General features: G+C 48.7%; 1 protein-coding gene across 1 annotated transcript in view; it reads right to left on the minus strand.

The window, feature by feature from the left end:
• Positions 1-465: 465 nt before the first annotated feature.
• The window catches only part of LOC311368798 (dedicator of cytokinesis protein 11-like), a gene marked incomplete at its 3' end in the record, with an annotated part of 39582 nt that continues 23387 nt past the window's right edge, over positions 466-16660 (minus strand). The window contains 9 exon segments of the mRNA XM_084487567.1: positions 466-954; positions 2580-2668; positions 3145-3223; positions 3830-3943; positions 7198-7385; positions 8221-8259; positions 9591-9702; positions 14232-14315; positions 14834-14980. Of these exon segments, the coding sequence (XP_084343693.1) occupies positions 466-954; positions 2580-2668; positions 3145-3223; positions 3830-3943; positions 7198-7385; positions 8221-8259; positions 9591-9702; positions 14232-14315; positions 14834-14980 (1341 nt within the window).

Here is a 16660-nt window from a genome sequence, read left to right on the forward strand (position 1 = left end):
CAGTAATTAGTTAGATTACCCCGTTACTGAAAAAATAACGGCGTTACCTAACGCCGTTCTTTTAAACGGTGTTATTCCAAACACTTACTAAAGCATTATGGAAGAATGATGTAACATCGCAGCATAGCAGTCAGTACTTACGCTACATCACCACAGCACAGACACAGACCACAGACTTTCTTGTGTTCTGCTTGGCTTGTTGCTTGTGGTCTGTGTTGTAGTGCTGTGACAAAGTGACGTGTGCGGACCCAGGGCAGCGTTGCGTTCTCAGTTATTGGTTCCGCCGCTCCTTATTTAGGCTACGTTATTTAATCAAAATAATAGTGGTTGACAAATGAAACTTTTGAGGAGAATGCGATACGAAGCAGTTACATACTGCACACATTTTAAGACCCAGATATCAAAATTCAAGACTTTTTCAAGTCTTTTGAAGGTATTATTTCCAAATTCATAAATTCAATGCTTTTAAGACTTTTTAAGACCCCGCGGGAACCCTGGTGTGTGCGTGCGTGCGTGCGTCTGCATGTGTGCGTGTGTGTGTGCGTGCGCATGCATGCATGTGTGCGTGCGTATGGGTGTGTGTGTGTGTGTGTGTGTGTGTGTGCGTATGTGCATGTGTGTGTGTGCGTGCGTGCGTGTGCGTGCGTGCGTCTGCATGTGTGTGTGCGGGTGCGTGCGTGAGTGTGTGCGTGCACATGCATGCATGTGTGCGTGCGTATGGGTGTGTGTGTGTGTGTGTGTGTGTGTGCGTATGTGCGTGCGTATGTGTGTGTGTGTGTGTGTGCGTGCGTGCGAGTGCGTGCGTGCGTGCGAGTGCGTGCGTGTGTACCTACCCTCTGACAGTGTCCGGAGGATGTGGAGGAAGCAGAGCAGCAGGCCCTTGATCTCGTACTGACCCAGCCTCCCTGCAGCCACCAGCGGGCTGCCGCTCATGGCTGAGCCCCTCCTCTGGAGCTGGGGGTGGAGGAGCAGGGGGGGGGGGGGGGGGGAGAGGAGGTGATGGAGGTGGAAGGAAGTGGTGGAATAGGAGGTAGCAAGGAGGTGATGAGGGAGGAGGAGGGTGGAGGAAGAGTAGGAGGGTGGACGAAGTGGAGGAAGAGGAGGGTGAAGGTGGAGATGGAGGTGGTGGGTGGAGGAATAGGAGGAGGAGAAGGAGGGTGGTGGAGGTGGTGGAGGAGGAAGAGGGAGGAGGTGGTGGAGGAGGAGGAGGAGGAGGAGGAGGAGGAGGAGGAGGAGGAAGTGGATGGGGGCGAGGACCGGGTTGGTGGAATGTCAAATATGTAGACACGCACAATGCACAAAGCCACAGGCACGGAAACTATGTTAACACACTACAGATGGGAATTCAACATCACAGACTGCCAACCTCCACAGCAGGATTAAGATTCAACACCTTTATCAACACCTCAACACCTAAACACCTTTATCCGATCTACTTCGCACAAAAATCGGCACGTGAACGGACAAGCTAAATCAGATAAGAACACCTAGATAAGTCGTTCATAGTCTGGTCTCTACCTCTACCTAGATCTCGAGCATGTGCAGAACGTGAACTCCAAAACGATGCTGTAAACAGCATAGTTTTGGAGTTCACGTTCTGCACATGCTCGAGATCTTTTCCGGGGGCCGTGAGCCGAAAGTAGAAGGAGACGGTATACGTGTTGTTGTCACCGTCGGAAAACGAGAAACGGCGATTTATTTAAAAAAGGTGGCACAGAAGATGGAGGAAGCCGGTGAATGTGGTTACCCTCTATAAGAAGCGTATCCCCGGCCGCGGGAGCGCGCATGGCATGCATTCAGTGAAGGTGGAAGCACACAGATGCTACGCTTCGATTTCACCCAAGGCTGAATTAAAAGTACATGTTTTCCTAAATGTGGGTGATCAACGAGGTTGTAAAGCAGTAACTTCGGGCACATCTGTCAAAATAAAAGTTTTTTTCTTCCGACGTCTTTACGATCTTTACTCATTCATTGCGGCGCGGCCGAACTGACGGGTATATTCTCTGATATTATGAATCTTAAAGACTGCGTCGGGTTCTCAGACTCTCGTAGTGGGGGTTATCTCGCCCATGGGGGAGAAGGGATTGCGCATGCAGCCTTGGCCAGGGAATGTTCCCCATGGTAACTGGTATGCCCTAACTGGCCTTTATTGGTCCAGCTGAGACTAATTAGTGAGCCTACTTAAAGGAAGTGTCGGTTTGTGTTGGGGACTTTTGGGAGAGGAAAGGTGAGACTGGCTTGACGTGAGGCCAGTACTTGCACAGTACTTGTCTGTTATGCTAAATTATGCCAAGGCTTGGCTAGCAAATTGAAAAACAGTTTTTCCTTCTTGAACAATTCATTTATAGTTTGTAACCAAGGGATTTTGTTTTGTTTATTTATGGTTGGGTCTTTAATTTCGGAAGTGAATAAAACTTCACTTGGAATTGCCCTCGTGTTTTTGCCTCATTCACTCTCCAGTCCAGTTGCCCACATCCCATAGTGGAATGAGTCGGAAGGCTCGTTTTCACAGTCTGTATGTGTGATGCTGTGTGTGTGTGTGTGTGTGTGTGTGTGTGTGTGTGTGTGTGTGAACTCACCTCTGTGCTGTCAGGGGTCCCGGGGTCCATGAACAGAGAGCCGCGAGAGTCCTCCCTCCTCACCAGCAGGCCGTTCTGAGCTAGTAAACCTGGACACACACACACACACACAGCACACACACATACACACACAAGCAGAAACACACAGAAAAACACACAGAGAGCAGCATGCATACACACAAAGAACATCACACACGCACACACACACACACACAAACACAGACAAAAACATCAATAAGATTAATATTAGTCCAAGGGCATCATGGTGAATTAAGTTCAAGTCAAACTTAACATTTCAATGAGACAAACGAGAAAACGACTTAAGTTCTGCACGCACAAGACATCTGCCTTCATGAAGGGACGTGGGCTATACTTTAATATCCGCTGCGCCAGAACAGAGACTTTGCTTTGCCCTTTGCTGGCGCAGCATATCTAGGGGCCCACACAAATGTCTCTCTCTGTTTTTTCCGGGGCCCTAAGGTCCTGTCTAAGCCCACGCACACACAGAGTGCATGCTGCGTGCGGCCGCTGTACGGCCAGTGTGAGGTGTGAGGCTCTCTCTCACCGTGGTCTCGGTCGATGGCCGTGCTGATTCTCCTGCTGTCCACCGAGGAGGAGGAGGATATGAGGTCATCCCTGGAGCCCTGGAGGGACACACGGCAAGCACGCGCACACACACACACACACACACACACACACGGCAAGCACGCGCACACACACACACACACACACACACACGGCAAGCACGCGCACACACACACACACACACACACACACACACACACACACACAGGCACACACACAGGCAAACACACACACAGGCACACACAGGCACACACAGACACACACACACACGCACAGGCACACACACACACACACACACACACACACAGACACACACAGGCACACACAGGCACACAGGCACACACAGGCACACACGCACACACATGCACACAGACACACACGGCAAGCACACGCACACAGACACACACACAGGCAAACACACACACAGGCACACACAGGCACATACGCACAGGCACAGACACACACACAGGCAAACACACACACAGGCACACACAGGCACACACGCACACAGGCACACACAGGCACACACAGGCACACACACACACACAGGCACACACAGGCACACACAGGCACACACACACACACCATTTGTGTTGAGCCCATTTTTGGGTCCAAGATCGCCAGAGGTCAGAGCTCGGTCGGTGTGTGAGTGTGTGTGCGCTCACGTTGAGGCCCGTCCCGGGGCTCGGGGTGAGAGGGGGAGCCGACAGCTGTCTGAGGTTCTGGTACAGCAGCTCCACAACGGGGAGATACAGCAGGCAGATACGGGCCTGCTGGTTCTAGCCGTCCAAACACAGGAAAAAACGGATTCAACATACATGGGTAAAGGCCGTTTGATGAACTGCAGACATACATAAACACACACACACACACACACACACACACACACACACACACACACAGATGCACCCAGATAAACACACTCACACACACAATTCAGTAAAAGAAACGCGCGTACTAGATTCATCCCCACAAGGGGAAATTCAGTTTAAACTAGAAATTCAGTTTTAACAGAATCAAAAGGAACTTCATACCATTAGGCTGGGCACTATTGAGGAGTTTGCGTACCAAACTTCCTGTCATTGGGTTTACAGGTCAGTTGTCAAGGTACAGAAAAATCCATCTCAACGGACATTGTGTGTCCAAAAAGATTCAGCACATCAAATAAGGCAGGGAAGCAGAGAGGGAAGTGGGTAGGAGGTATTACAGTAGTATATATATGAACCCCCCACTATGGAAGATATAACCAGTGTAGACCAAGTTTCAGAAGGGTTTATAGAACGGGGCGGGGCATGGCCTGCTATTACTCATGTTTGACATTGAGTAATAAGCTAGCAACACAGAAACACAGCAACACAGCAACAACAAACGTTTTGGAGACCAAAGTCCTTACTTATGATCTACATGTGCCTTCATTTGACAACTCTCAGGTGTCCACCTCAGGATTGGTTGATTTGAGCGGTTTGGACGTATTCATTTTCAACATTAAATATGATTATTATAAAAAAAAGAATGCAATGCGCACTGCATTGATATATGCACGACTTTTTGGTTAAAAAAAATTATAACTTTATACATATATATGGAAAAAGAATACATGATAACAATTGTGTGGCTTGCTTTGCAACCACACTTATAACACTAATAACAACCAATATTACACATACATTTTTATACCACTTATGGCACTCTCAGTTGCAAATATAAATGGGTGGTCTGTAGACTAACCTTGAAAATAACCATTGGTAGAAATGACAAACACATTTAAACAGTTTTTTGTTTGTTATTATTTGGCGTTACATAACATCTTCTTCTTAGCTCTGTGTGCCTGTCTAACTGGTGACAGTCCTTTCATCGTTGGGTTTCATTGGCTCCCCTCGTGTACACACCACAGCCGAGGTGAAACCTGATTCACCACCCAACCCCGCCGGTGTTGACGGAGAACGCTGAGCCGTTGAGCGGGACCAGCGGCCGTGTGGACAGACCGCAGACACACGTCAACACTGTCAAATTGTAATCCCGTGCAAAGCCTTAAAAGACTGTGTGCACAGTGATAAGGTTTCAACGGTGCGTGCGGACATTGGACGGCAGGTCCTTATCTCAGACAAGCGACGACCGAAAGTCTGATTCTAATTATGTCTTTTGTGTCAAACACCGATCTGCATTTGCATTCATTTCCTCTCAGGCGTTTGCATAACCGACCGGCTTAGTGCATGTGACACACGCTAGTCCAACAACACTGGAGATAATGGGACAGTTGGCCCGATGTTACGACCGCTGGCCTGGGAGAGGGGAACCGAGTCCTGTTGACCCATCTCTGACCATCATGGCCTCTCTGGGACATGACAGGATGACGTGTCTAGGCAGACAAAAGCCTTTCTCACCAGCTCATGCTTCATGTTCTCTGCAGACCGTGACGGAGGAACAGCATTTTCAACAACAACAAAGATGGCTGCCGCTGTTGACTCCGCTATTGTGGCCGTATTTAAAGAACTGATGGACTGCACTGATAGCAATCGTTGAGAAGAAAGAGTTATTTTTAGTCGCTCCGTGCTGCGTGAGAGATGAAATGAGAGGCTCCAGATGCCAGGAAGTTATGCGTTTGTGTCCAATAGACGTGTCACGAGGACGAACCATTATCTGTGTGATTGACATGCCCTTTCAGATGCTTTCATTTCTGAAAGGGCGTACCCCCAATCCAAACAATTCTTCAAGAACAACAACCATCTGACACATCAGATGTAGAATGACGTACACATACCTCCATCTACAATGACCCGACCGCAACATATGCCGCTTTTCCACCGCCAGTACCAGCTCGACTCGACTCGACTCGCCACGCCTTTTTTGTGTTTCCATTGGCAAAAAAAGTACCTGGTACCTAGTACCGGGTACTTTTTTTTAGTACTACCTCCGTCGAGGTTCCAAGCGAGAGGAGTAGGTACTTTTGTGTGACGTAAACAGGCTGCTGGTAACTGATTGGCCAGCGGCTGTAAATGGGAATAATCACTTAAAGTTAAGTTGTGTCCGGCGTGGTTGGAGTCCACGAACCCGCTCCCGAGGGGGACACTGATCAGTGTTTCGCCGTGTGTGTCGCTCCTTTCCCGGGGCTAGAGTTAGGCTGCGCGTCGTTATGTGTGTCGGGCGTGGTTGTGTGTGTCCGGCGTGGCTGGAGTCCACGGACCGGCTCCGGAGGATCAGCATTTCGCTGTTTCGTTTCAATAGAATTGAAACGATATTCAATTCTATTGAATAATTCTATTTCATTTCAATAGAAGGAGTAAATAAGAGGAAGTCCGTTCTGTTTTTACCCCGTTCACATTCCAACACACAGAGAGACAAAAGAGACGACACGTCATCAACAAAACAAAGACACACGGCTTACTGACAAGGAATGAAAACGAAACCTAAAACTCACGACGTGGTTTACACTGGGGCGCACTCACACTACGTTAGCTCCCTAAAGTCTAGATCAGGGTCGTCTAACTCAAATATACAGTGGGCCATAATTGAAGTCTTGGACAAAGTCGCGGGCCAATTGCATTGCATTATTTGGGGACATTACATTGTAACAGGGTCCGCGGGCGGAACTGTTGACGGGGGGGCCAGGGTTACCGCGCCGCGTACAAGAGGCAACCGTACTCAGGCCCGGTTGAGATCGTGTGAGCACAGGCCAGCGGCACAGTGGGGGGGGGGGGGGGCAATCCGACCCTTTGTTTCATACTAATGGTTACCTGCTCTCCCCTCGGACCCGGTGCATACCTCTCTGTATAGTGTGGTCCTGACCCCTGACCTCTGTGCTCCCTAACCCCGTGTCCAAACATCTGCAGGTGCAGCTGCTCAACAAGTCTCTGTACTGCGTTGATACATTTGTATATATATATATATTTTATTCTATTCTGTCCTTTATTTAAATGTCATTTCATTATTATTGACCGTAACGTCGTGATGTGTGTCAGCGCTGTGGTCCCCGATGCTGTCCCTGTGGGGCGGGGGTGACGGGGGGTGACGGGGGGGGCGCACCACCACTCACCTTGTAGACGGTGTAGCGGTCGTCGGCCGCGTGCTTGACCAGCAGGTTCTTGAGGGTCGCCACGGCGACCTGCCGCACCTCGGCGCTGCGCTGCTGCTGCAGGGCGCTGGCCACCTCGCGCAGCAGCAGCCCCACCAGGAAGTGGTTCCGGCAGTAGTCCTCCGTCAGGCTGCACTCCAGGTTCTGGTCTGGTTGGGGAGGGGGGGGGGGTGAGGGGGGGGGGAGGGGGGGGAGGCGGCGCCGTGAAGGGCAGGGCAGGGGTCAAGGGTGAGAAGAAGACAGAGGCCAATACAAGAGAGAGGGTTGGTCCGCTGTAGTTTTCGACGGGCGGCCGGTCTTACACCGGGACGGTCCCGTTGGTGGGTGAGCGGCAGCAGAGAGCGGTGCCACAGGGCCGAGTGGGCGGACGTCACACAGACGTCCACACAGGGCTCCGGGACGGCCGACCACCGGCGTCGTCGGTTCAACATGCAGAGGGGAAAACAACCAGGGAGGATCGGACCATTCGGCCACAAAGGAGTCCTCGACTCCTCCCACACCCAAACACACGCAGAGTGCGAATTATCGTCAGGTCTCAGGAAGACGAGGGGGGACACACAGGCCAAGAGAGAGAGAGAGAGAGAGAGAGAGAGAGAGAGAGAGAGAGAGAGACATCCTCGACGTGGGATGGTGAAGGATGAAGCCCGCCAAGCAACAAGCAGGAAGAGACGCGGGCTCCAGTGTGCGTTGACCCAACAGCCAACCCTCCCCAGTGCACACACGCGCGCGCGTGCGCGCACCCTGGCACGCCACCGCCGGGCTGCACGGAAGACCAGCCTAGCCTAGCGTCGGTGAGCGTTAAGCGGTAGCGATCGGCGCGGCGCGGCGCGGCGGGGATGCGTCGGTGGCAGTGAGACAGGAAGCCAGTGGAGGTCGGAGGAAGGAGAAGGTTGAAACAGAAGCACACAGGGGGTCTGCTTGGCGGGGGGGCAGGCCGGTGGACGTATACGCTGCGGGGGGGGGGGGGGGGGGGGGGCCACCTACCTACTGTGCCAAAAATCTCCGAGGCGTACGAAATTAAATCTGACCACAGGCAAAAACAAAAAGAGAAGGGGGGGGAGGGAGGGGGTAGGGGGGGGGAGGGGGGAGGGGGGGGGGTGGAAATAAAATTAAAGGAAATCCATGCACGTGGTGCCATTTAAATGCGATGGTGGTTTGATGGCGTGACCGGTGGGGGTGGGTAGGCCTTCGTGACAGAGGTGTTGTAGCAAGGGGGCAAACAAAAGGAGCTCATTCACACGACCATGGGGGCGTGTGTGTGTGTGTGTGTGTGTGTGGGCATGCCGGGGGGGGGGGGGTGGGTGGGGGGGCCATGGGTAAACCTGGTGAGACAGCCCTGTGCTGCCCCTCACCATCACACCTCTGCCTGTTGAAGACCATGTCCACGGGGGGTGAGGGACCGGTAGGTAAAGGCGTTCCTCTCTGCCAGACCAGAAAGGTTCTGGGTTTCGAACCCCAATGACTTACCGGTACGACCTGAAGGCGTCTTTGAGCAAGACGCCCCCAAACGATTGGCCGCTCACTGATGGGGATGGGGATGGGGCAGGGAGGGAGGGGGGGGGGGGGGGGGGGAGGGGAGGGGGGGGGGGATGGTACAGCCAAGACAAGTATGTGCAGCCTCACATCACATGACCTGGTTTTGGTGTGACTTTGGGTGGTGGTGTGGATGGATGGAGGGGGGGGGGGTGGGGTGGGGTGGAGTTAGTTGGTGTGGGCGTGTTGGTTTGTGGAGATATTAGGTGTTGGTGCATCATGGATCCGACCCATTTGATCACACATGATACAAACGGTTCTACTTTATTAGAAGTGAATTCACCCCGCTGTGTGTATACGCTCCCTTCCTCTCTTCCACTGAAAGGGGGTACCGTGGTTTGCTTTTGAGTCTCCTCTGTGGCCAAGATGGGTGTTATTAGTTATTAGACCCCTGGAGCAGCTCTGGGTGTTCCAGCGCTACAACACTACAAAAGTGATGAACACTCACGACCTCATTAGAGATGCTAAGGTTAACCGTAGCATCTCCAATGAGGTCGTGAGTGTGACCTCATTACAGATTTCCCATCATCAAGTGTCCTCCAAGAAATGCTTTTCCCCTAAGTAGGGGAGGGGTTGAACAGACACACACACACACACACACACACACACACACACAAACACAATTGCACACACACACACACACACACACACACACACACAGACACACACAAACACAATTGCACACACACACACACACACACACACACACACACACACACACCCACATGCGCACACACACACGCACACACACACACCTACACACACATGCAAGCACGCACACACACACACAAACACACACACACACATACACACACACACACCTTGCACCCTCTGCAGCTTGGTGCGTCCGAAGGCCATCGGCAGGTTGAGGGGGATGAAGTGCTCGTGGTTCCCCACTGTCATCAGGAAGTCGAACTTCATCTCCGTCAGCACCTGAAGGAGGGGTGGGGGGGGGAGTCACAGGGCACCTCACGATACGATACAGTGTTTACAGTGTTTACCACGGACCAGGTAGCAATGTGTGACGGATTTGTTGACAGCACAATTACCGGCTGGCAGAGTTGTTGACGACGGGGGGGGGAGATCATTTTCAGATGCGCGGATCATTTTCTTTCTCGTGTGTCTCGTTTTTCGCCGGTGCCTAAAACCGCCGCTGCTTATAATGCTAACGTTATAACCGCGGGTGGAAGTGTTGACAGGGGGGGGGGGGGTTGTGGGCGGATGGGATTGTTGACGTGGGGGGGGGGGGGGAGTTGGGTTGTGGGCGGATGGGATTGTTGACGTGGGGGGGGGGGGGGGGGGGGTGGGGGCGCGATTACAGGCTGGCAGAGTTACATTTCAAAATCGCGTTCAAGTAAAAATAAATAAGAAAAGCGGAATCAATTTGTGGCGCTCGTTGTTCAATCTGCGCCACACATTGACCTGAAGTGTGGGAAACACCGCGATGCGGCATACGTGGCCCGCCATACCGACAACGTCACGATGCAGCGGTTCTGCAATAACGTGGAGGCGGCTCGCTGGGCGCCGAGGCGCCGGAACGAATGCAGTGCCAGCAGAGCGAGTGGTGTTTCTGTGTTCCTCAGACCGTTGAGCAAACCTGTCTCGACCTGTTTGGTGGAGACAGGTTTGCTCAACGGTCTGGCGGGCTGTGAAGCAGGAGGAAGTGAAACGCTCCCTTCACCCAGGTTGGAGCCAGTGTCTTCTATGTCTCTTCTCTTCTCTGTTGTTGTCACATTCGAAAGAGAAAACGATTTGATCATTGTTGATCCTGCCCCGTAAAACGTTCCTGAGTGGAACCAAAAGCCAGCGGAGACCTGGCCTGTTGCGTGCGTGTCCCCCGGCCCAGAGGCCCCAGAGAAGGAAGTGGGTATGATTTATTACAGTGGTATAGATACGAGCACACTATGGAAGATATAACCCGTATGGTGGTCTTAGTGTGGCATAGATATTAGCACAGTGGTTGGTCGATGTGACGTCCGTTGTCAGTTACAGTTAGGTTAGATGGTATGGTGTCAAAGGGCAGTGTGATTGTCTGGTCTGTGCTGATTGTGTTCACTGAAGTGAGGCAGAGTGGACCAGCTGGACACTAGAGCTGTGTTCCAAACCGTTCCCTATCACGGACATAGTGCACTATATAGGACGCTCGCCATTTTGCAGTGCTGTTCGAATTCTCAGTGGGTTAATTTCGTTCACTATATAGCGGACTATAAAATACCCACAATTTGAGTGAACACACGACGTCCCCTACATGTTACTCCCGTGTACCACAATGCAACGCGGGCGCATTCACTGACGCAAATGACGTTCAGAAATGTTTGGCGTGGTGTCAGCGAATTCTCGTTTGTTCGTTCCCTACGTAGTTCACTGTATCATAAACACTATATAGTTCACTGTGTCATAAACACTATATAGTTCACTGTATCATAAACACTATATAGTCCACTGTATCATAAACACTATATAGTTCACTGTATCATAAACACTGTATAGTTCACTGTATCATAAACACTATATAGTTCACTGTATCATAAACACTGTATAGTTCACTGTATCATAAACACTATATAGTTCACTGTATCATAAACACTATATAGTTCACTGTATCATAGACACTATATAGTTCACTGTATCATAGACACTATATAGTTCACTGTATCATAGACACTATATAGTTCACTGTATCATAAACACTATATAGTTCACTGTATCATAAACACTATATAGATCACTGTATCATAAACACTATATAGTTCACTGTATCATAAACACTGTATAGTTCACTGTATCATAAACACTATATAGTTCACTGTATCATAGACACTATATAGTTCACTGTGTCATAAACACTATATAGTTCACTGTATCATAGACACTATATAGTTCACTGTATCATAGACACTATATAGTTCACTGTATCATAAACACTATATAGTTCACTGTATCATAAACACTATATAGTTCACTGTATCATAAACACTATATAGTTCACTGTATCATAGACACTATATAGTTCACTGTATCATAGACACTATATAGTTCACTGTATCATAAACACTATATAGTTCACTGTATCATAGACACTATATAGTTCACTGTATCATAAACACTATATAGTTCACTGTATCATAAACACTATATAGTTCACTGTATCATAGACACTATATAGTTCACTGTATCATAGACACTATATAGTTCACTGTATCATAAACACTATATAGTTCACTGTATCATAAACACTATATAGTTCACTGTATCATAGACACTATATAGTTCACTGTATCATAGACACTATATAGTTCACTGTATCATAAACACTATATAGTTCACTGTATCATAAACACTGTATAGTTCACTGTATCATAAACACTATATAGTTCACTGTATCATAAACACTGTATAGTTCACTGTATCATAAACACTATATAGTTCACTGTATCATAGACACTATATAGTTCACTGTGTCATAAACACTATATAGTTCACTGTATCATAGACACTATATAGTTCACTGTATCATAGACACTATATAGTTCACTGTATCATAAACACTATATAGTTCACTGTATCATAAACACTATATAGTTCACTGTATCATAAACACTATATAGTTCACTGTATCATAGACACTATATAGTTCACTGTATCATAAACACTATATAGTTCACTGTATCATAAACACTATATAGTTCACTGTATCATAGACACTATATAGTTCCCTGTATCATAAACACTATATAGTTCACTGTATCATAAACACTATATAGTTCACTGTATCATAGACACTATATAGTTCACTGTATCATAAACACTATATAGTTCACTGTATCATAAACACTATATAGTTCACTGTATCATAGACACTATATAGTTCACTGTATCATAGACACTATATAGTTCACTGTATCATAAACACTATATAGTTCACTGTATCATAGACACTATATAGTTCACTGTATCATAGACACTGTATAGTTCACTGTATCATAAACACTGTATAGTTCACTGTATCATAAACACTATATAGTTCACTGTATCATAAACACTATATAGTTCACTGTATCATAAACACTGTATAGTTCACTGTATCATAAACACTATATAGTTCACTGTGTCATAAACACTATATAGTTCACTGTATCATAGACACTATATAGTTCACTGTATCATAGACACTATATAGTTCACTGTATCATAAACACTATGTAGTTCACTGTGTCATAAACACTGTATAGTTCACTGTATCATAAACACTATATAGTTCACTGTATCATAAACACTATGTAGTTCACTGTATCATAAACACTATATAGTTCACTGTATCATAAACACTATATAGTTCACTGTATCATAAACACTATGTAGTTCACTGTATCATAAACACTATATAGTTCACTGTATCATAAACACTATATAGTTCACTGTATCATAAACACTGTATAGTTCACTGTATCATAAACACTATATAGTTCACTGTATCATAAACACTACATAGTTCACTGTGTCATAGACACTATATAGTTCACTGTATCATAAACACTATATAGTTCACTGTATCATAAACACTGTATAGTTCACTGTATCATAAACACTATATAGTTCACTGTATCATAAACACTGTATAGTTCACTGTATCATAAACACTGTATAGTTCACTGTATCATAAACACTGTATAGGGAACAGTGAGTGAGGGAACAGGGAACGATTTGGAACACAGCCAAGGTGGACTTCCGGAGGGGCGTCAGGAGTGACCTGGTGTCCAGTGAGGGGGACCTGTGTGAGGGGGGCGTCTCGGTGGATGCCGCGGCCGCCGTCCTTTCGCAGGCTGTGGCTCGAGTGTCGGTGCATTGATCAATGGACGCTCTTATTGTCCGCGTTCCCCGCCTTTACAGTCACAGGAAACGCTGCCTGTGTTTTTCACTGTTCACATGCGTTATGTTTTGTGTTATTCTTCCGCCGCCTCTTTGAACTGCTTGATTCAGATTCTGCAACGCTTGACATGTTTACCGAGTATGTTACCGAGTGGTAATGAGTCACGCTGCGTGACTGGCGTGACCGCGCCCCGCCCTGTGCCGCGCCCCCCGGTCTTATCGTCCGTGACGAATTGCACACCGAGGCAACAGGTGTCAACCGCCACCACGGGGGGTGAAGTTTGCAGGCGTTGAAAGACTAGTTTACTGCGTCTTTGTTTGGTTACGCCTGCCGCCTCGCCGCCGCCGCCAAGACTCAGATAACTTTTACATTCCAATTGTTACTTTCACTGCAGAAAATAGTTTGATGTGTTGAAAGAAAGTCGAAAGTAAAAGTCGGTTTTGCATAATGTTTGTGCGATGTCAACACATGGTTGACATCGCACAAACATATGGTGCAAACATACATACGTCGTTTTTTTCCCCCATTGTGTGTGTGTGTGTGTGCGTGTGTGTGTGTGTTTGTGTGTGTGTGTGTGTGTGTTTGTGTTTACCCTGGGATCATGTAGGGTGAAGCCACACATGTAGTCGTTGACCAGGCTGAAGGCGAAACCTCTGTTCATGAAGGAGAGGCACCTCTGCAGGGAGGGAGGGAGGGAGGGAGGGAGGGAGGGAGGGAGGGAGGGAGGGAGGGAGAGAGGGAGGGAGGGAGGGAGGGAGGGAGGGAGACCGGTTTAATATTTCTTTAACTGTAGGCCTGTTAAAAATAGACACAACAATAGGTGTATATCTGATTGAGTGAGTAAACAGAGGAGACTGTGTGTGTGTGTGCATGCTTGCGTGAGTGTGTGTGTGTGTGTCCTAGGTTTGCTGGGCTCTGATCGGGTCTGGTGGGGACAGGTCGGAGGGTCAGGGGGTCGGGGGGTCAGAGGGGGTCGGGGGGTCAGGGGGTCAGGGGGGGGTCAGAGGGGGTCGGGGGGTCAGGGGGTCAGGGGGGGTCGGGGGGTCAGGGGGTCAGGGGGGGTCAGGGGGTCAGGGGGGGGTCAGAGGGGGTCGGGGGGTCAGGGGGTCAGGGGGGGTCGGGGGGTCAGGGGGTCAGGGGGGGTCAGGGGGTCAGGGGGGGTCAGGGGGGGTCGGGGGGGTCAGGGGGTCGGACCTTGATGAAGACGGCCAGGCTGAGGTTGATGCAGCGGGCCTCCTCTGGGACCTCCACGTGGCGGATGGTGATGTGGGGCATGATGGACAGCAGCAGGGACTGCAGAGCCTGGTGGAAGCTCTCCGGGAACCTCTGGCTGCGCGGCATCTGAGGCCCCCCCCCGAAAACACGCCGGGGAAACGGGAAGGAACACGAGGAGAGGAGCCCCCAGGAGAAGAGGTGATTACTAACGGTGACGTGATGACTGGTCACTGCACTCCGCTGGAACGCATCACTGGCAGTCCCCTACCCCTCGCTTCAACACATCGCCAGCAAGCGGTGCCTCAGGAGAGCTAGGGCTGCACCACTGCAGAGCCCTCTCACCCAGGACAGCACAGGTCAACCTGCTGGGGCAGGAGGTACAGGTGCCTCACCAGCACGACTAACTAAAGACTAAAAAACAGCTTCTTTCCCTGGGCCATCAGGTCCTTGAACTCATGACGTGTGTGTGTGTGTGTGTGTGTGTGCGCTATGCTGGATAAACACTGTATACACTGCTATGTTTCTCCTTTTATTCTTTGCTATTTAATTAATTAACTTATTACTGTTTTCTTTATTTTTAATATTTATTATGCACTGGCCGAAGTAGCACTGCAATTTCATTGTATACCCGTTGTGCAATGACGATAAAGATTCTATTCTATTCTAGAACAACGCCAGCGGGAAACCTTGGGGTTTCGGTTCCCAGCGTTTGCAGCAGAATCCCCCATGAATGATCACCTGAGCATCGGCAATGTGCGGTCACACCCGCACACCAACCCACACCCACGGGCACGCAGAGCGACGTGGGGGCCCCTGCCAGGGCTTGAATCAACACGACGCCGTGTTAAGACAGGATACCGTGTAGATGAAGGATTACATGTTTTGCTGCGTTTTTTCAAACCTGCGGTACGAGTACCACTGGTGGTGCACTACTGCTGCAGGAAGTCTCTGGTACTGCTCTTGAAATGGAGACGTTTACAATCAAGTAAACTATTTATAGAAGATATATATTTATAGATATTTCAGTAAATAGTAGTAAATAGTATTATGGCTTGTTGTTTATTCTAAAAAAAAGTGTTGCTTTGTGCGTTCCATCACACGTTTTCCACGGATGTGGAATTTAGGAGGAACTAGGACATTACGTACATTTGTGTATGCTAAATAAACACACTGGGTGCACAAGCAGCATTGCTGACTTTATCTTCCCACTGTTTCCCACGACCACGGCCTTGCGTATAAAAGGGTTGTGTATTTTCCTATTGTTTACCCTTTGCACATGTGTTGTCCCGCGAAAGGACTTGAGGACCACGTAATGGTACCCCTCAGGTCAAAGAACGCCTTACATAGTGGGTAACATAACAGTGCTATGGATTGATCTTGGTCAAACTTATGAGAAGACACAAACACAGACTCAAGCGCCCTCTATGGGTCAAACCGAGCTATCACATGAGCTCCCTGTTCCTGGCCCCCTGCAGGCCGCGAGCAGTGTTGTGCATGAACTAGTTCAAAAGAACTAGTTCATTGAACAAGTTCATTTTTCTGTGAACTTTGAACTGAACTTAACATATTTTTAACTAAAGAACTTGAACTTGAACCAGATTTTGTGACGTTCTGAATTGATGCTTAGGTCCTCCAGATGACGTGTTTATTAAATAGAGTTACTGCCTTAGTTGTGTTGAATTAAACAGGTGTGCAAATAATATCCACAACAATCTGAGATGGTAGTGATGGGCTGATAATGGTGAGGATTCATTTTAAAAGATAAGCACAGAAATATTCACTCCCACAGTTTTTACTCGGATTCTA

This window comes from Micromesistius poutassou (genome assembly GCF_964030765.1).
Source record: "Micromesistius poutassou genome assembly, chromosome: 23".
Lineage (NCBI taxonomy): Eukaryota > Metazoa > Chordata > Actinopteri > Gadiformes > Gadidae > Micromesistius > Micromesistius poutassou.